This window comes from Pleurodeles waltl, chromosome 12 (assembly GCF_031143425.1).
Source record: "Pleurodeles waltl isolate 20211129_DDA chromosome 12, aPleWal1.hap1.20221129, whole genome shotgun sequence".
NCBI classification, from domain to species: domain Eukaryota; kingdom Metazoa; phylum Chordata; class Amphibia; order Caudata; family Salamandridae; genus Pleurodeles; species Pleurodeles waltl.
The window spans coordinates 653,421,177-653,443,074 of NC_090451.1; the positions used below are offsets into that span (position 1 = coordinate 653,421,177).

Consider the following 21,898-nt stretch of genomic DNA (forward strand, 5'->3'; position numbering starts at 1 on the left):
TAGAAAGAAAATGCTGTGTCTGAGATACTTGTTATGCTACTTAATATGCTAATGCATCTGCTGCGAGTTAACCCTTCACTGAATTACTCTCTGGCACAAATTCAGACCAGTCTGTTCTTGCTACCTTACGAGGTAATTATCAATTGCAGTGCTCATATTTTTAAAGTTCATGCAGCCTCTTCTTTCTTTATCTTAGCGAATGATTGAAGAAAAGGTTCTGGAGGAGGACGAGTTCAAGAAGAAAGTGGCACAGTCAGCATCTTCGCGTTGCCAGCGTAAACAGCCCATTGCTGTAAAGAAGGTGACAGACGGTAGGGGTGAACGGGCATCAGCTGCAGCTGCACACATCGCCAATGCTGAAGCTGCTGTCAAAGGGCATGGAGACCAGGCAGACCAAAGTAATGCAATACATGTTCAGAAGAGGCCAGATGAAGAGCAGATAAATGCTGGCGACTCTTGTAGTGCAAATGTAGTGGTCACCACCGAAGATGTGCCCAAATTTGAAAGTAAGACTCCCAGAGAAACTCACACTTGTTCACTTTGGCCAGTGTCTCTTGATTCATTCATGCTGCTGTAAACATCTTGCTATTTCCATCTCACATCTCATATTCCTTAGGTCACTATAAGGCTGTTTATTTTGACAAGGCTGTAAAGTTTCTGCTTCAGTACTTCACGTCATGCCCTGTGCGCAGCTTTCACGTTGTCGCTGTCTGCATGATTCTGATTTCCCATGTGGAGTATTTTGCATTTCCTACATCCCGATTTGCACTTCTAGCAACTCCTTACTCAAGCAGAAATTCCATAACTCCTTCTTCATGATTTAATTTTAGCTACCTTTTTGCATGTTTCTGTGATATTCTCACTTGACACCTTCTTGCTCCCATCGTAGGTGCAGATCTCCTGCCTCATGCTGCCATGATTGCTCATTGTGTGGTTCCTACCTCATTCTCCTTGGACAAGCCGGACGACTTTCTGCAATTTGCCTCAGTAACTTGGTGTTATCCAGTATTGGATCGTTCATAAATTCACATGCTTGAATCATCCCCGTCGTCGAAGTGGGAGTCCCACGGTACATAAAATAGCAATAATTAACATTTTTTTTTGCCATAGGCTATAATGGAAATAGTAATCGCTCATATAGCCTATCCATGTCCTTTTGTGAAAAGGACCCAAACCTGCCTGCTGACCAATCGGGCACCAGCACCCTCCAGAACACTCTCCAGAGAAGCTCCTTCCCTCAGATTTTCTACTGCACGTCGTGTGAAGGGAGTCTCCCTGAGCTCTGCTCAGTTTTCTACTTCTTCAGAAGCTTTTTTCTCTCAAAGAATTTTAAAAATGTCAGATTCTTCTAGAAAAGGCCTTTTCCGCCCTTGCAAGACCTGTGGAAAGAAAAGGCTCCATGTGGATGATCCACATAAAGACTGCTTGTATTGTCTCTACCCACAACATCAGGTGAAAGACTGCAAGATATGTCGTACTTTCTCCACAAAAACCCTCAGAGACCGTGAGGGTAGACTCCTGACATGGTTACAGGCGAAATCCTGTACTTCATGTGAGGAGAGTGGGTCAGAGAGGCCACACAAAAGGTCCAAATCTGAGGACCTGGGCCAGACAGAAAAATCTAGAAAGAGGCAGAAATTACATAATGGAAAGGGCTTACAGACTTCAATTTCCTCTGAGCCATCCTCTCCTCTTCAAAAGGAGGAGTCCTGCCGTCTTTCTCCTTCCTCAGAGCCTTCTACCTCTAGAAAGGTAACTATTAAAATCAAATCGACGACGACACCACTGTCGACGAGCCTGACGACGAAGATGGTATTTACAGCTACCGTCTCCATTACATCGTCGACAAGACCATCGTCAGCGACGACTACTTTGACGTCAACGGTAAGGGCTCCTATCCCCTCAATCAAACCTCCATCTACGAGGACTCCAGAACAGAGTGCGTCGTTAACATCATCGACGACAACATCGTCGCTTATAACACAGTCGAAGACAGCCCCGTCGACTATAATATCACCGACGACAGTGTCATCGGCTGTCACACCGTCGACGAGGACACCGCCGAAGAAGCCGTCGCCGACGACACCACCGTCGACAAGACCATCGTCGATGAGACCGCCGTCGATGGAAAAAATCATCACTGGCCACAGTACCGTCCACGACATCTTCAACTCTGACACCATCTACTACTTCACTGGTGCCTGTCGGACAGATAGAGGCTACTCCTTCCTCTTCCAGGTCTCCGGATCTCCGAGCCATGGTCAGGATCACATTTCTGCCCAGATCAGACATTTATCCCATAGACAGGTCTCCAAACAAAGTGTCAACTTTAGTACCCAGTCATCTTCTAGACTGGGAGGAATCTGAGGGTCCATTTGGAGATGCACACAGCCCATCACAGCTCCACGTTAAATATCAAGAGGAAGATGACGATGATGAGTATGACCAATACCAACCATACTACTCACATCAAGAAAACTATTACCAACCAAGAGAGCCTCAGCCAAGAGACTCTATACAGATGCCTTCCTCCTTAATCCAGGATTTACAATCTATGCCTCAGGATTATAGGAGAAGGTTCCAGTAGCAGCAGAAGATCAGCCACCACCGCCAGTTTCTCCTGCTACACCAGCCAATGTCCCTCCTCCTCCAGCTACTCCAAGAATGACACCCCACTCTGTGTTAGCTGCACCCCCTAGAGATGAAGGTTCCACTTCAGGAGAAGAAGAGGAAGAAGGAGAGATTTCTACCCCTCAACATCCTACTGAGGAATGGGATGACTACTTGGCCCCCTCTCCTTCTCCACCACCTCCTCGCCCTTCTGATTCTCCACCCGAGGATATAGGTGGTTTCCACAGTCTTATGGACAGAGCTGCCGCACGCTTCCACCTTCCAACATCTGTCTCCCAGTCGGAATGTTTCCTGCATGATTTTAAGGAGCAGTCAAGGAAGTCTGTACGGTCCATTCCGATTATTGATTTTATATGGAGCAAGGGTACAAAGATTATGTGCAACCCGGCAACAGTCCCACCAGTCCCGCAAAAACTGGACAAGAAATACAAGGCAACCCAAGATTCTCCGGCATGTCTTACTGGCCACCCAAAGCCTGACTCTGTTATTTCACAAGCTGCTCAAAGGCGTTCTAAGAACCCATCGACGCCTATCTCTACTCCTCCAGACAGAGAAGGAAGGAGATTGGATAATGTGGGCAAAAGATTCTCTTCCATGTCCGCTATCACTGTCCGAGCAGCAAATTAATTGGCAATCCTGGGTCATTATGACTGGCAAATGTGGTCTGATATGCAACCTTTCTTGGACCTCATCCCTGAAAGCAAGCAAGCAGAGGCACGGAAGATCCTCCAAGAAGGTGAGCGTACGTCGGAAGAAATAATCGACTGCGCTCTTGGTATAGCGTCCACTGGCTTTCGTCAGCTAGCTGGTGCCGCTGTCTTAGGCCGCCAAGGTTGGCTCAAAGCCACATCTTTCAGGCCGGAAGTGCAGTCCAGAATCCTCGAAATGCCCTACGATGGCGAATCTCTCTTTGGTAAGAACGTAGATGACGCGCTCCAAGCCATCAAGACCGACACAGACACTGCCAAGTCCCTAGGTACCCTGCAGTACCGGAAACAGCCCTTTCGGGGTGCTAGAGGAAGAGGTTTTACCTCATTTCGAGTTTCCTTTCACAGGCAGTACCAGCAACCCCAGTATAGGCCTTCTTACCAACAACAGTACAGGCAACCATCTACGGCTTCCTACGCCAGACAGGGAGGAAAGAGGAAAGGGTTCACAAAGCAGAGATCAACCCAGAAAGCAATGATCTTCTCCAGGCACCGGCTATGCTTCCCCAATGTTCACACCATCAACAAATAGGAGCAAACATTTCCAACTACATCCAGGAGTGGAAGAAAATAACATCAGACAAATGGGTGCTGGATATAGTGGCAAGAGGTCATACCCTGCAATTCATACAAAAATCACCGCATCATCCACCAAGTACAGGCAGACCTCTCCATCTTCGTCTGCTTCAACAGGAGGTATTCATTATGCTTGCCAAGGGAGCTATAGAAACAGTTCCAGTTCAGCAACGAGGTCTCGGATTCTACTCCTGTTTCTTCCTAATAAAGTCAGGGGAATGGTGTCCGATACTAGATCTCAGGAAACTCAACAAGTTCTTTCGGAAGCAATCTTTTCGGAAGATCACACTGTCAGAAATCCTGCACCTCCTCAATCCTGGAGATTTTATGACAACTTTGGATCTCCAGGATGCCTATTTCCACATACCAATACATCAGAAACATCACAAATATCTCCGCTTTACTGTAGCCGGTGCCCATTATCAGTTCAAAGTCCTACCATTCGGGCTGAGATCAGCTCCAAGAATCTTCACGAAATGCCTTGCCCCAGTCGCAGGTTTCCCCCGCAGCAAGGGTTTCCAGGTGTTTCCATACCTGGACGACTGGCTCATAAAAGCTCTGTCTACGCTACTAGCCTCCAAAGCGACAAATGCTTGCTTAAATTTATTCCACAGTTTGGGGCTAACGGTGAATCTACAGAAGTCGGTCACACTTCCCTCATGCAGAAGAGTCTTCCTGGGTGCAGAATTAGACACTATCCAGAACAAAGCATATCTCACTCCAGCAAGGCAGCAGAAGCTAACCCACTTAGCTGTCAGAATCTCCACAAAAGAGTTTGTTTCAGTACGACGGTTCAAGTCGCTTCTGGGCATGATTTCCTCGGCCATCGTCCTAGTTCGACTAGCAAGGTTGAGAATGAGACAGTTGCAAGAAGAACTACAACTCCAATGGACCCAGTCGTAAGGGTCCTTCGACGACTTAATAACTATCACACCAAAAATTCGGCAGGCGTTGAAGTGGTGGTCTCAGACCAACCACCTCTCCCAAGGTCTTGCGTTTCTAGCACCAATAACAGACTTTGTCATCACCACAGACGCTTCCTTGGAAGGCTTGGGAGGCCATTTGCAAGACATGCGCATTCAGGGAAGATGGTCCAATCTCCAGAAAGGAATGCACATAAACCTGCTAGAATTGAAGGCGATCCATCTCAAGCTCAAGGCTTTTCTTCCACGTATCGCAGGGTCCTCAGTGTTGGTCTGGACGGACAACACAACAAGTATGTTCTACATCAACAAGCAGGGAGGAACAAGATCCCTCTCCCTCTCAAAGGAAGCTCAGTCTTTTTGGGACTGGGTCACACTGCACAATGTTCGCCTCAGGGTGGAGCACCTGCCAGGGGTCAACAACGCCCTAGCGGACTCTCTCAGCAGGACGGATGATAACTGCCACGAGTGGGAACTCAACCAGAACATACTTGACGGTATCTTCCAACTATGGGGTCAGCCGATCCTAGACTTGTTTGTCACCAACCTGAACACCAAATGCCAGTTCTACGCCAGTCGATTCCCACGCCCGGGGTCGTGGGGAAATGCTCTTTTGATGAGATGGTCCGGGATCTTTGCCTACGCTTTTCCCCCCATCCCTCTGATTCCCAGGCTCATCAGGAAAATGAAGTCCGAATGCTGCAAGATCATTCTCATAGCTCCCAGATGGCCCAGACAGTACTGGTACACGGAGCTCCTACTCCGGTCCGTGGCCAATCCAGTCCGCCTTCCTTGCAACCACAACCTTCTCACGAAGAATCAGGGTCTCATCCTTCATCCCGATCCAGCTTCTCTGCAATTGCATGCTTGGCTCCTGAGTACAGAGAGTTTCACAATATGAACATCAATCGGGAATGTAGACTGATATTATCTAGGGTACGAGCAGAGAGCACAAATAAGACGTACAAACTCAAGTGGAAGAGATTTTGTGTTTGGTGCTCTCAGAACAACTTCCACCCGTTACAAATTAAGCCTGAACAAATTCTTTTGTACCTTCTCTCACTCTCTAAGGCTGGTCTTTGCCATGCATCAGTCGAGATTCACCTAGCAGCTATAGCCTCCTATAGGCGATCGGCTGAGATGCCCTCAATCGGCTCATCCAGAATCATTAAGCAGTTTATGAAAGGACTCTTCCGCACTTTCCCTCTGGTGCGGCTAACTCCGCCAGAGTGGCACCTTTAATATAGTCCTGTCTAAACTCATGAAAGCTCCTTTCGAACCCATTCACAGGGCGGAACTCAAGTACATCACGTGGAAAGTGGCAACCCTGCTTGCTCTCACTTCTACCAGGAGAGTCAGTAATATACAGGCGTTCACTACTAAAGAACCTTTTTTTGTTTATTTCTGATGACTTTGTTATGCTTAGAACCAACCCCAGATACATTCCCAAGGTGCCATCTTCATTCCATCTCAATGAGCCCGTGATACTACGAACCTTTATTCCAAACCCAACTACAATCGCAGAAAAAACTCTACATTCTTTGGACATCAAACAATACCTCAAATTTTTTATTTCAAAGTACCAAACAAATTAGGAAATCAGATCAACTCTTGGTATCTTATTCTCTTGGAAGACAGGGAGCAGGAGTCACCAAGGCCACTATAGCCCGGTGGATTTCCTCGACAATCCAATACTGTCACACCAAGTCAGGAAAACCGTTGACTAGGCGCCAGAGAGCCCACTCCACGAGAGCAGTCTCCACATCGGCTGCTTTGTTTCAGGGTATTGCCCTGGATAAGATATGTCAAGCTGCGACTTGGAAAACGACGCACTCCTTTATGCAGCACTATTGTTTGGAGTCATCGCAGAGAACCGACTCTCTAGTAGGACAAGCTGTTCTGCGTCATCTCTTTCATTAAGGTGAGACCTTTCCTTGGTTATATAGAAATGGTTTGATATGCAAATAGCCGTGATTTCCATCAGTATGTATTTAGTTTTATATATATATATATATATATATATATATCACGAATGTTCAGTATATGTGTATATATACTTAGAAGTATCTATTTCTCTGAAGTTCATAATGCCAGATTTATGAGCTAACTGTTTTATATTGGGTCTAAAGGATTTTCATGCTCGCACCCTCCATCCACTGTGAGTATAATGTTTATCAACAGTATTGCTGACTATTCAGATTCAAGCATGTGAATTTATGAAAGATCCAATACTGGATAAGAAAACAAGTTCTCTTCCAGGGGATCCTCATCAATAGTCATAAACATTGAATATTCCCACCCTCGTGCGGGGACCCCGGAGCATACATGAAATACACACATATAAAGTATGAAAAATGCACGAAAAAAACAAAAATTATATATATATATAGCATTTTTAGTAGACAAAATTTTCATACTAAACTCATATATACGTGTGCAAAACAGCAATACAGACTATAATCATAAACAGGCTAAAATGCTTTATTTCTATGGAGTTTTTTTTTTTTTTTAAACAGTCCTTTTCAAAATTACAATAAGAGAAAAAGCACTTTCCAAAGCCCCATAACTGGGCCTAGGGAAAGGAGCAGTAACAACATCAGAGAAAAAAGAGAAAAAACTACATTGAAAACAATGGAGCATTCTTAGCCAATAGGCTGCATGCAGGTTAACACAGGAGAACCATAACCATTCTGGCACCGTGCCTTTAAGACCCTGAGCACCTCCAGTATCCCACCATACCTCAGGGGTGAAGGAGAGGTGACAGTTGGTTCACAGTTAGGTCAGTTCTTTTTTCCGGCTTTTTCTGAGAGGATCCTGGAGCATTGAGCTATCAGTTTTTCTGAGTTTTTCTCAGAAAAATACTTTAAAACAGCGTTTTTTCTGCTTTCACTCGACATTTAACACCTTTGTCGGAGTCAAGAAGCTTTTTCCTGACTGAAAAATGCCTTCTCTTTTTGTGAAGTGTCCTTCCTGTGGGAAGAAGAAGGCCCAGTCAGATCCACACACTCTCTGCATTGTGTGCTTGCCTCAGAGTCACTGCCCTGACACTTGCAGACACTGCAAGAACATGTCAAAGAGGACTCTGAAGGACAGGGAGAAGATCAGACTTCATGGTCTTCATGAGAGGCAGAAGACATCGTCCTCTTTGCTTCCCAGGCAGCCAACAAGCCATTCTCAGGAGAGACAGGCTAGATCGACGTCAGCAGGTAGGAAGGTACCTGTTTGTTCCCCGTCGACGTCATCGCTGCCACAATCACACCGCCGTAGATCGACGGCGACCCGACCGACGTCGAAGGATACGACGTCGAAGGAACATGGCCACCGCAGGGGCAGATCTCCGTCGACGGTTACCCACCGATCGACGTCGAGCCAGCACCGGCGTGCCCATTCGCTGTCGAAGGCCTCGCACCCCTCGACGGCAAGGAAAACGACGTCGAAATCACCTCAACGGCGAGAGCGAGGACATCCGCCGTCGAGCAGGTCGCGGTCAAGGGATCGCCGGTCACCGTCGAGGCGCTCGACGTTGAGACCAGAGCAACCCACGTCACTCCCTTCGATGTCGTTGCAGCTGTCGACGTCGACACAGGTTTTGCCTGTCTTGCAAGGAGAAGAGCATCGGCTTCCGCCGGCAGATAAGACCACCCCAACATCTCCGGTGGTCTCCATAAGGAGTGGTTCATCTGGGCGGTCGAGAGCTGCATCGTCTGGGCATGTCTCGCCCATCAACTTGTCGCCAAGGTGGTTGGAGAGCCTTAATAGAACGACTGCCTCCCCAGACTCTCAGTACTCGAGGATGTACTCACCTTCGGCCTCTCTCCCGAGAACACCATCGCCAACAGCGCGGGCAGGACGGGCTCGTTCTGCGTCTCACCAGTCGACCACGAGGCCTCGATGCGCTGCTACAGCATCTCGGAGCAGGTCACGCTCCCAGAGACTATCTAGATCACGGTCACACCATCGCAGAAGGTCTCCTCCTTGGTCATCGTCGGGGTCCTCAATAAGGGAGTACTCCCCGACCTTAACGGACTCTCCACCAGCTAGAGTTTCCCCGGTGGACGATATCACAACCTTTAACGAGGTGCTTCTCATGGGATCACAAAAACTAAATATAGAGGTCCCGGAACCTTCAACCTCCTCGTCCGTGATCTTTGAAACCCTGCAACATAGAGCGGTTTCAAAGAAATTGCTACCGCTAGTGCCTGGTCTTTTTCAACCAACCATGGACACCTTTTTAACACCAGCCACCCTCAGATCAGCTCCTGCTAGGATCTTGAAGAAATATAAGGCACCTGAGCAAGATCCTCTGTTTTTCAGGACTGATCCACCGCCGGACTCCGTCATATTGGCCGCAGCCGGGAAGACGCACTCAGTGGCATCATCCTCCATGGTTCCACCGGATAAAGAGAGTAGACACCTGGACTCTCTGGGGAGGAAGATGTGTGGTATGGCGGCTTCCATGATGAAGGTCTCCAGCGCTTCCGCACTCCTAGGCAGATATGACTGTTCACTCTGGGACTCACTGAGCAGGTTCGCAGAAAAATTGCCTAGGGAGGACAGGCAGGATTTTCAGGAGATCCTTCAGGAGGGGTGTCTGGTCTCCAATCAGGTCATCAGTGCAGCAGCAGATGGGGCAGACTTATCTGCACATGGTAACGTGCATGGGGTTTGTGCGAGGAAGTCTTCCTGGCTGAGACTGACAGGATTGAAGCAGGAAGCGCAGCAGCGTATCCTCAACCTTCTGTTCAACGGAAACTTGCTTTTTGGAACCCATACAGATGAGGAGATGGCACGTATGAAGACGGAAGTGGACACCATGAGAGCAGTGGGCCTGGAGAGAAAAAAGGACTTCAGGCGAAGGTATAGACCTTACGACAGGTGCCCTTTTCAGCAGAGGGTTCAAACCCCTCATTGGTCCCAGAGGCCACCACCGAGACAAGGGCGCCCACTTTTCCAATCTCGTAAGACCACGAGCGACCGAGGGTCAAGCAGACCACAGCAGTCCACACCCAAAGCTCCGGCAAAACAATGTGGACTCGCTTCCCTTAACACCGTGCACCACTCCGGTGGGGGGGAAGTATCACAGCGTTCATTCACGAGTGGCGTGGCATAACAAAAGACAAATGGGTGCTCAACATTGTAGAGAATGGGTACTCTCTTCTTTTCCGACAACCTCCTCTTCACTTGCCACCAACCAAAGGCAATCCGCCTCACATGAGCCTATTACGCAAAGAGGCTCACGCCCTTTTACAGAAAAAAGAAATAGAAAAAGTCCCAGTCGCGCACAGAGGGAAGGGAGTATACTCCCGCTATTTTCTGGTAGCAAAAAAAGGTTGAGAAGGAGTTTTCAGACCGATTCTGGACTTAGGAATACTGAACAAGTACATAAAAAAGCAAACGTTCAGGATGCTGGCTCTCCACCAGATTTTCCCTCAGCTACATCGAGGAGACTGGATGTGCTCCATAGACCTGCAAGACGCGTACTTTCATATCCCGATCATTCCCAAGCATCGGAAATTCCTACGCTTCCGGATAGCCTCCCAGCACTATCAATTCAAGGTGCTTCCATTCGGCCTGAAATCTGCCCCTCGCGTTTTCTCAAAATGCGTAGCAACGGTAGCGGCGCATCTAAGGATGCAAAAAATCTTCATTTACCCATACCTAAATGACTGGCTACTGAAAGCCTTCTCTCCGGAGCAGGCGAGAATCCATCGGGACATTGTGCTCAGTGTTTTCAGGTCTCTAGGTCTAGAAGTCAACTACCAAAAGTCCACCCTGATTCCAACGCAAAAGCTCCACTACCTGGGAGCAATACTGGATACAGAGCTCGAAAGAGTGTATCCTTCGGAGGAACGACTGTTATCAATAAAGAGAAAGTGTCAAGACCTTCTGAAGTCCGTCCGTCAGGTGACATCTCTACTGGGCTCCATGGGCTCCATGGCCTCGTGCATTTTCATTGTCCCGAATGCCAGGCTACATATGAGGCCTCTTCAAGAGGCACTAGAAAACAACTGGAACCAGAGCACTGGTCGCTGGGAGGACAGAATGCGACTTCCAATAGGAGCACGACAATGGTTGCAATGGTGGATGCACAGACCTCACCTGTCAGTCGGAGCTCCTTTTCACCAGTTAATCCCGTCTGACACTCTGGTGATGGATGCGTCGCTTCAGGGATGGGGAGCTCATCTGGGTTCCCTTCAAGCTCAGGGCCTGTGGTCCGACAACGAAAGAGAGTACCACATCAACCTGCTGGAGCTCAGAGCAGTCCATCTGTCTCAATTCTTTTGCTCCATCGATTCAGGGGAAATCTCTTCTAGTGCAAACGGACAATACGACGACAATGTATTAACTGAACAGACAAGGAGGAACGAGATCCCTGCCCCTATCTCGGGAGTCTCAGGCCATCTGGCATTGGCTCTTAGCGAGAGGAATGTCGCTTACAGCAGTTCACCTACCAGGGCAACAAAATAGCAGAAATCTCGGACGCCCACGATTGGGTCCTTCACGACGAGGTCGTCGAAGACATCTTCGCTCAATGGGGTCGGCCTCAATTGTATCTCTTCGCAGACGAGGTAAACAGAAAATGCCCAGACTTCGCGTCCAGGTTCTACCGTCCGGGATCTCGAGGGAATGCCCTGTTGATCGACTGGTCAGGGATATTTCTCTTCACTTTTCCACCGATCCCCCTCATACCTGCGGTGATCAACAAACTCTACAGGTCCAGCACCAGAATGATTCTCATAGCTCCGCAATGGCCTCGTCAGTTCTGGTACACAGATCTCCTCAACCTATCGGAACAGCCTCACAGGAGGCTGCCGTGCAGACCGAATCTCCTTTTGCAGGCTGGGAGGCAGGATACTTCACCCCAACCTTCCCTCTCTGAGCTTGACGCCATGGCTCCTGAATTCCTGCAGTATGGGCACCTAGGGCTCTCGCAGGAGTGCATGAACATCTTAAAGGAGTCCAGACGGCCTTCCACGCGGCGTTCCTACGCGTTCATGTGGAAGAGGTTCTACATATGGTGTCGTCAGCAAGGTCAGAAACCTATACTGGCTCAGGAGGAGGTCATACTGTCTTACCTACTCCATTTGGCAAAATCGGGTCTGCAAGTGTCCTCTATTAAGGTACATTTAGCTGCCATTACAGCCTATCGTAAGTCACCTTCTCAGGAATCCTTTTTTACAAGACCAGTAGTCAAGGATTTCTTAGAAGGTTTGAAAAAAGTTTTTCCACCCATTCGGAAACCCTCCCCTCCATGGGAGCTGAACATAGTACTATCGAAACTTATGGGCCCTCCTTTCGAACCTATACACAAAGCCTCTTTACAACACCTTATGTGGAAGACGGCCTTTCTGGTAGCCATTACTTCCGCGAGGAGGGTCAGTGAAATTCAGGCTTTGTCCTCCAAAGAACCATACACAGTCTTCCACGAGAATAGAGTGGTTCTACGAACTCATCCATCATTCTTACCGAAGGTGGTGTCAGATTTTTACATCAATCAGACTATTTCACTACCAACTTTTTTCCCCAATCCGGATACTCCTGCGGAGAAAGCTTTGCACTCCCTAGATTTGAAAAGAGTGCTAAAATGTTACTTGGACAAAACCAAACTAATTAGACAATCTAACCACTTATTTGTAAATTACAGTCATTTGAGAACAGGCGAGGCGGCCTCAAAACGAACCATATCTAGATGGATAGTTTCATGTATTGTTACTGCATATCAATTGGCTAACAAACAACTACTTGCTAGGCCTAGGGCGCATTCGACAAGAGGAAAGGTGACTACAGCTGCCCTCCTTAATAATGTTCCAATCTCTGAAATTTGTAAGGCTGCTACATGGAAGTCTGTACATACATTTACTAGACATTACTATTTGGACTCAGATGCCAGAGCAGACGCCCAAGTTGGGCAAGCATCTCTGAGAAATTTGTTTGCATGATGCATATCTATTCCTGCACTTCTATTACAGTCCGCAGAGTTAAGGGATGGGCTTGCTAATCTATTCAATGTTTATGACTATTGATGAGGATCCCCTGGAAGAGAAGGATAAGTTACTTACCTGTAAATCCTAGTTCTCTTCCAGGGGTATCCTCATCAAAGTCATAAACAACCCACCCTCCTCCCCGGACGCAAGTCTCCTAGAAGTGCAGGAGACACTATCTTTCGAATCAGCTACACAGCTTGTCACTGTAAAAAAGTACTGACCTAACTGTGAACCAACTGTCACCTCTCCTTCACCCCTGAGGCATGGTGGGATACTGGAGGTGCTCAGGGTCTTAAAGGCACGGTGCCAGAATTTTTATGGTTCTCCTGTGTTAAGCTGCATGCAGCCTATTGGCTAAGAATACTCCATTGTTTTCAATGTCGTTTTTTCTCTTTTTTCTCTGATGTTGTTACTGCTCCTTTCCCTAGGCCTAGTTATGGGGCTTTGGAAAGTGTTGTCTCTCTTATTGTAATTTTGAAAAGGACTGTTTTAAAACAAAACAAAAAAAACTCCATAGAAATAAAGCATTTTAGCCTGTTTATGATTATAGTCTGCATTGCTGTTTTGCACACGTATATATGAGTTTAGTATGAACATTTTGTCTACAAAAAATGCTATATATATATATATATTTTTTGTGCATTTTTCATACTTTATATGTGTGTATTTTATGTATGCTCCGGGGTCCCTGCACGAGGGCGGGAATATTCAATGTTTATGACTTTGATGAGGACACCCCTGGAAGAGAACTAGGATTTACAGGTAAGTAACTTATCCTTACTTACCTGTAACTACAGTTATCCAGTATTGGTATCTTGCATAAATTCACATGCGACCCACCCTCCTCCCCTTTGATGCTCGCATTTCCTCTCAGGTTATCTTTCACTCTTGTGCTGGAAAATCTGAGGGAAGGAGCTTCTCTGGAGAGTGTTGGTGCCTGATTGGTCAGCAGGCAGGTTTGGGTCCTTTTCACAAAAGGACATGGATAGGCTATATGAGCGAATACTATTTCCATTATAGCCTTTGGCAAAACATTTTTATTTTTTATTATTGCTATTTTATGTACCAGGGACTCCCACTTCGATTCAAGCATGTGAATTTCTGAAAGATACCAATACTGGATAACTGTAGTTACAGGTAAGTAACTTGTTTTCTTCTCTCCCCTTTTTTGCTCCCTTTTGCCCTCTGTAATTTTCTCACCTCCACCAGATGCTCTCTTACTGAACTCATGCACACCCCAGTGGTTGATTTATCATCTTATTCATACTCTAACTCCATCCTTTTGTCTCCTGAAACATCTTTGCCTTTCTTTTATCCTTATGGGATTCACAAATTAAAGCCATAATACATATAGGGGGTGATTCTAATTCTGGCGGGCGGCGGAGGCCGCCCGCCAGAATTCCGCCCCCATAATACCGCTCCGCGGTCAGAAGACCGCGGAGGGTATTATGAGTTTTTCCCTGGGCTGGCGGGCGGTCTCCAAAAGACCGCCCGCCAGCCCAGGGAAAAACTCCCTTCCCACGAGGATGCCGGCTCGTAATCGAGCCGGCGGAGTGGGAAGGTGCGACGGGTGCAGTAGCACCCGTCGCGTATTTCAGTGTCTGCAAGGCAGACACTGAAATACCTTGCGGGGCCCTCTTACGGGGGCCCTCTGCCGTGCCCATGCCATTGGCATGGGCACGGCAGGGGCCCCCAGGGGCCCCGCGACCCCCCCTACCGCCATCCTGTTCATGGCGGCTTTCCCGCCATGAACAGGATGGCGGTAGGGGGGGTCAGAATCCTCATGGCTGCGGAGCGCGCTCCGCAGCCATGGAGGATTCCAACGAGCAGCGGAAAGTCAGCGGGAGACCGCTGACTTTCCGCTTCTGACCGCGGCTGAACCGCCGCGGTCAGAATGCTCGTTGGAGCACCGCCAGCCTGTTGGCGGTGCTCCCGTGGTCGGTGGCCCTGGCGGCCACCGGCCGCCAGGGTCAGAATGACCCCCATAGTCCTCTGAGTCACCTAGGTGCTCCCTCTTCACAGCTTGGACAGCCTCTGTGTATTCCTTGTAGTACCCAGAGACAAATGGTTGACTTCTTCTCCCACTTTCTGGTAGACTATGTGCCTACTTTACAATTTATCTGTTATAGCTTCTGTCGTCAAAGGCACAAACCTCTCTCCATCCATCTTGTGCACGCTCTGTATTTTCACTGTCTTGTTTCCCATCTTCCTCTCATTGTGGGCATCCTGGAGATTTTCACTTTCCACTTTAACGTGTTCAGTCTGGGTTCCTCTTACCTCTTCATCATTTTGTGCATTTTCTCTCCTTTTGTTTGTGGAATTCCTTTCTGGCTCCCTTCTGGAGTATCCTCTATTTGGCTCATCTATTATGTAAGCAGCTGGACCTTATGCAGTCATTGAGCAAATTGATTCAGTTTTATCTGCATCATAGGGTTTTAATTAATAGTCGTAGATATTAGGCTAATTCTCTGTTGCTTGTGTGGACCTTGGAATACCCTAAATGCACATTTGTCATAGAGACGATGAAGAATCCAGCACGTCAGAGCAGATAAGCACCCTCAGAAGTCAAATTTTGTATTTTTAAGAGACTGTTTAAAAACAGTTCCGTTTCAGAACTACATTGTAGCCCCTAAAATTTACATTAAAGCCTAACATGTCTAAAAACAAAAACAAAAGAGACACAAAATTGCCTGATTGGCATTAATGTTGAAAGATCAGGAAAAGCACTGTCTCGTTTTAAGGCCCCACTGCCCTCCCTAGTCAATGATGCCTACGATTTACAGTTACCTTGGAGTCAGTAATTTTTTATGGCATGTATTCTCTGAAAATTATTGGTGTTCTTACCTATTTTCTGTCAGTGTTTTGTCAGCGTCACTGGACATCTTTAGCCTCAGGAAAGCTTTTAAAGGGGTTCTTAGACTTATTTCTGCTACTCGTTTCCTTTTGTTATGCTTTCACTTTTCACAAAGTGTCTCTGGCACAGGCCAAAAAAATTAAGCTTATCACACCGTGGAGTGGGTTAAAGTTGCCGCCACAGTAACTGGCGGCAACTTTAACCCCCTCCACTGTGTAATAAGTTTCATATAGGTTGGGGAAGTAGTGGAACTGGGGTGAGACTTCTTTGTCTGTATTGTGTGTGCAGGAAAAGAATGAAGTGCCACTCCCTCATCAGGTTTGTCTCATCTGTCCTCCAGCATCTCGTTCCATTGAAGAGGGAGATTTCTTTAGTATTATCCAAATGGGTATTGGAAACCAGAGAGTGTTGAGCTGAGAGAAAAGCTGGTGGACTCCAGGTTCAAGGACCCCAGAAAGAGGCTTGAAAAGCCCTGTGTGGAAGGGTCCTCATCCACAGTGCCTTTGGCCCTTGCGTACTCTCAGAGAGGGAGGATCCACTCATAAGTAGTGGAGGAAGGAGCGGAAAAGAAAACACCACTGTATGTCAAAATTGGATCTTTCATAGGTGCACTATCATAGATTACCAGTTGCACATCCACCTAATTTTATGACCCAAAGTCCAGCCAGTCCGGTGTAGCAGTTCACTTTTGCAGTCCTTCTCAGAGCTACCAACTATCAGATTTTGTACCGCATGGACACAGGCAATTAGGAATGCTTTGGACTCTGTTTGCTGTCTTCAAGTTGTCTCAGTTTTGGTCTTTTTTTTCTTAAATTGGCTTCTTCCACATCCCTTGCTACAAATGGTAATCCGGGCCTGCTAGTTTTTTGTACTAGGAGATTGTGCCCTATTTTTTGACAGAAACCTGGCTGAGGCTTCACATTCTAAATCTCTTTTTAAGCTATGTAATGTTTGTAGGAAGCTGGCATGGTGTGTGGTGAGCACCTATGGTATTATCGCCTTATACCAGGTCCCGGTACCTCCTGTTAATGAGATGTAGGCAGTGTTCAGGAAATCAGGGCTCTCTAGAAGTAGCTGTGGATGAGCAGCTAAGACTTGTCTAGGAGACATGCAAAGCTTACGAAATACCACTACAGTAACACAGCACTTACACACATGAAAGAACCACACAGTGTTACAAAAATAAAGGTACTTTATTATGGTAACACAAATACTAAAATACTGCATAGACAATTGTAAGGAAATGCCTCCTTGGCATGGTTACCCCCTGACTTTTTGCCTTTGCTGATGCTAAGTTATGATTTGAAAGTGTGCTGAGGCCTGCTAACCAGGCCCCAGCACCAGTGTTCTTTCCCTAAAACTGTACCTTTGTTTCCACAATTGGCACACCCTGGCATCTAGGTAAGTCCCTTGTAACTGGTACCCCTGGTACCAAAGGCCCTGATGCCAGGGAAGGTCTCTAAGGGCTGCAGCATGTCTTATGCCACCCTGGGGACCCCTCACTCAGCACAGACACACTGCTTGCCAGCTTGTGTGTGCTGGTAGGGAGAAAATGACTAAGTCGACATGGCACTCCCCTCAGGGTGCCATGCCAACCTCACACTGCCTATGGCATAGATACGTCACCCCTCTAGCAGGCCGTACAGCCCTAAGGCAGGGTGCACTATACCATAGGTGAGGGCATAGATGCATGAGCACAATGCCCCTACAGTATCTAATCAAAACCTTAGACATTGTAAGTGCAGGGTAGCCATAAGAGTATATGGTCTGGGAGTCTGTCATACACGAACTCCACAGCACCATAATGGCTACACTGAAAACTGGGAAGTTTGGTATCAAACTTCTCAGCACAATAAATGCACACTGATGCCAATGTGCAATTTATTGTAACATATACCCAGAGGGCATCTTAGAGATGCCCCCTGAATACCTACCCGACTTCTAGTGTAGGCTGATCAGTTTCTGCCAGCCTGCCACACACCAGACATGTTGCTGGCCACATGGGGAGAGTGCCTTTGTCACTCTGTGGCCAGGAACAAAGCCTGTACTTGGGTGGAGGTGCTTCTCACCTCCCCCTGCAGGAACTGTAACACCTGGCGGTGAGCCTCAAAGGCTCACCCCTTTTGTTACAGCTCCCCAGGGCATCCCAGCTAGTGGAGATGCCCGCCCCTCCGGCCACTGCCCCCACTTTCGGTGGCAAGGCTGGAGAAGATAATGAGCAAAACAAGGAGGAGTCACCCACCAGTCAGGACAGCCCCTAAGGTGTCCTGAGCTGAGGTGAACCCTGCCTTGAGAAATCCTCCATCTTAAGTTTGGAGGATTTCCCCAATAGGCTTAGGGATGTGCCCCCCTCCCCACAGGGAGGAGGCACAAAGTGGGTGTAGCCACCCTCAAGGATAGTAGCCATTGGCTACTGCCCTCCCATACCTAAACACACCCCTAAGTTCAGTATTTAGGGGCTCCCCAGATCCCAGGAAATCAGATTCCTGCAACCTGAAGAAAGAAGGACTGCTGGCCTACAAGCCTGCAGAGAAGGAGGAAGACGACAACTGCTTTGGCCCCAGCCCTACCGGCCTGTATCCAACTTTGAAAACCTGCTCCAGCAACGCATCGGACAGGGACCTGCGACATCTGAAGCCTCAGAGGACTGCCCTGGACAGCAGGACCAAGAAACTCCAGTGAACAGCAGCCCTGTTCAAAACCAGCTGCTTCTTTGTAACAAAGAAGCAACTTCCAAAGACTTCACGTTTCCTGCCGGAAGCGTGAGACTCTACACTCTGCACCCGACGCCCCCGGCTTGACCTGCAGAAAACCAACACCTCAGGGAGGACTCCCCGGCGACTGCGAGCCCATGAGTAACCAGAGATGACCCCCCTGAGCCCCGACAGCGACACCAGCAGAGAGAATCCAGAGGCTCCCCCTGACCGTGACTGCCTGTAACAAGGGACCCGATGCCTGGAACCAACACTGCACCCTCAGCCCCCAGGACCTGAAGGAACCGAACTTCGACGCAGGAGTGACCCCCAGGTGACCCTCTGCCTTGCCCAGGTGGTGGCTGTCCCGAGAAGCCCCCCGTGCCTGCCTGCACCGCTAGAGTGACACCGGGTCCCTCCATTGAAACCTATACAAAACCCGACGCCTGCTTTGCCCACTGCACCCGGCCGCCCCTGTGCCACTGAGGGTGTGTTTTGTGTGCCTACTTGTGTTCCCCCAGTGCACTACAAAACCCCCCTGGTCTGCCCCTCGAGGACGCAGTTACTTAACTGCTGGCAGACTGGAACCGGAGCACCCCTGTCCTCCATAGGCACTTGTGTGTTTTGGGCACCTCTTTGACCTCTGCACCTGACCTGCCCTGAGCTGCTGGTGTGGTAACTTTGGGGTTGCCTTGAACCCCCAACGGTGGGCTGCCTATGCCCCAGGACTGAGACTTGTAAGTGTTTTACTTACCTCCTAATCTAACCTTTACTTACCTCCCCCAGGAACTGTTGATTTGTGCACTGTGTCCACTTTTAAAATAGCTTATTGCCATTTTTGTCAAAACTGTACATGCTATTGTGATAATTCAAAGTTCCTAGAATACCTGAGTGAAATACCTTTCATTTAAAGTATTGTTTGTAAATCTTGAACCTGTGGTTCTTAAAATAAACTAAGAAAATATATTTTTCAATATAAAAACCTATTGGCCTGGAGTAAGTCTTGGAGTGTGTGTTCCTCATTCATTGCCTGTGTGTGTACAACAAATGCTTAACACTACCCTCTGATAAGCCTACTGCTCGACCACACTACCACAAAATAGAGCATTAGAATTATCTGATTTTGCCACTATCTTGCCTCTAAGGGGAACCCTTGGACTCTGCACGCTATTTCTTACTTTGAAATAGTATATACAGAGCCAACTTCCTACAAGTAGGTTATCTACTGGTAGTTTATTGTTCTTTAAATTTGATTTTAATCTTGGTTACTGTTTTACAACACTGCTGTTGTAACATTGACTTCCAAGATTTCTCAGCCTTTTTCTGGGAATAATTCAAGCATGTGAATCTATTCAAGGCAGCACAATATCTAGCACTTTTAGAAAATTCTTTGGGATTGGATAGTACAGGACAAAATTACACAGCGAATGGAAGACCACCCACGAGTTGTCAAAACATTAGCGGATCCCTTATGTTGGAACTTTTCTCCTACTAACAGGAATTGCATCATGATCTGGTGGCCATTATTCTCTGGAGATGTGGTCTTCAAACACAACTTATTTGTGCCTTTGTCAAACAAGAAATGCTGCAGCAGTTTGTGACACCCCGGTTTAAGGGGAAATGCATTTTTGATTTCATGGTTCAAGACATTTGCTTATGTCTTTCCACTGCTTCCTGTCATCATGAGACTTCTCAGCAAAGCCAAGAGAGCACTGCCAGCCGATCTCCATAGCCCCTACCTGGGGAGTAAGTATTAGCTCACTGACCTTCACCAATCTGAACCTCCACCCACAAGTCACATCCTCTTGTTTCTGGAGGACACAGATTCCCCTACCACAACTCTTCCACCTTGAACTTATTAGTAGGGCTCCCCTAACACCTGGGGCTCCACTCTTCGACATTCCTCCCAGTTGCTGACCTATTCTGTCAGAGGCCAGATATTTGACTTCTATGACAATCTGCATACGAAAATGGAAGTGCTTGTAAATCTTGTCAGGATATGTTTTGTAGCCACATGTGTAGTCATGTCAAATAATACCATAGCTGCTGCAACTGGCATAGTTGGTCCCCAAGTGTGCCTTCCTTAGACTTACACGATATTTTGAATCTTCATCTCTACTGTCAAAAGGAATAATTATGGTGATAATTAGAGGACTGTTCAATGTGCTTCCACCTGTGGATCCACTACCTCCTACATGGGAACTGCCAGCTGATGAAACCATCATTCAAACCTCTTGTAACTTAAGTATAATCCGTGGCATGATGTTAGAGAATGTAATGGGTGGGTTATGTACTTCATAGTGTTTGGTTTGCATTTCAAACTTAAGAATCTATCGAATGCTGGAGAAGAAACAAGTTATCCTCAGCACGTCAAGGGGGTCCCCACTAAGTAGTTATAGTTAGGACCTAGTTTCTAAAGAAAAAAAGCTTTTTTTTTAATTTTTTTTTTACTTGCCTATATCTTTGGTGCTAATTATTGAATCTTCGCGAAATTTTCCAAAAATATTCAGTGCTCTCTTTAGCTGCTGTCTGGAAAGTTTCGAGGTGATTTCTCAACTGGGGCCAAGAAAAAGAGGGGTGTCCTAAAACATGTTTTCCCCACGTTAATTCCCACATGGTATTTGAACAGACTACAGCTCGAACCGCTGAATTAAATTCCACTACATTAGACAGAAAGGTAGCTCTTGGTCCCCAAAGTGCCTTTTTTGTTATTTGGTGTAAATCTGTTCAGTCGTTTTTGAGATATGAAAGAAAATTCATTTTTTTTTATATAGGAACGCAAAGGCTCCACCAGCCCTCCTGATCTCGTGCTGAGTTCTGATTGGCTGCCAACACTTCAACCAGGAAGAGTTGGCAGCCATCTTGGGACTCTGCTTTACCTGAGTCCCTGAGAAAAAGATGAAAAAAAAGAAAAGGGGCACGGTAGGGACACCCTGACCCCTTAGCTCTGGTGCTGAGGCAGGGCAAAAAATCATTTTTTTAAAAAGGATTTTGCAGAGAGTTGCAGCAGGTCCTCGACTCCGGCGGCTCCCATACTTTTTTTTAAACAAGCAGTCAGATTATTGAAGAAGAAAGTGTGCATGACGATGGCATGACCCAGGCTCCTCCTGTTCAGTAGCTCTATTTGCATATTTTCACACGTGTGGTAAAGAAGTCTACAGTACTCTGGCCTCTAAGGGGCTGGATCAGTGTACTCTCTCGTCTTGTGAATCTGTGAAATATACGAACCCTGGAGATGTGTAGTCCAGGTAAGTAACATGTTTCCTGCACTACAGAGCTCAACAGTCTTGCACGACGTTACTCAAAGTACGGCCCGCGGGCCGCCAGCGGCCCCCTGGACCTTCCTTGGCGGCCCGCGGACACGTACAGGAAACGCCATATAATAATGGCCGCAGTATATAAACATAGAAGAGGGCCGCGGGAGCATGTGCAATCGTGGCTTCTTTGCGCATGCTCCCGCGGCCCTCCTCTATGTTTACCTACGGCGGCCATTTTTTATGGCGTTTCCGTGACGATCCTGGAAGCCAAA

The 21,898-nt window shown here is 47.4% G+C and overlaps 1 protein-coding gene across 6 annotated transcripts in view; it reads left to right on the plus strand.

Moving 5' to 3' along the window:
* TDRKH (tudor and KH domain containing) overlaps positions 1–21,898 on the plus strand; it is a 445,279-nt gene that overhangs the window by 135,978 nt on the left and 287,403 nt on the right. For 5 of the 6 annotated variants that reach the window (XM_069218300.1, XM_069218302.1, XM_069218305.1 and 2 more), the window contains exon 6: positions 197–506. In XM_069218300.1, coding sequence (XP_069074401.1) covers positions 197–506 — 310 coding nt within the window. The remainder of the gene's footprint in view (positions 1–196; positions 507–21,898) is intronic. The other variant, XM_069218306.1, reaches the window with a different exon arrangement.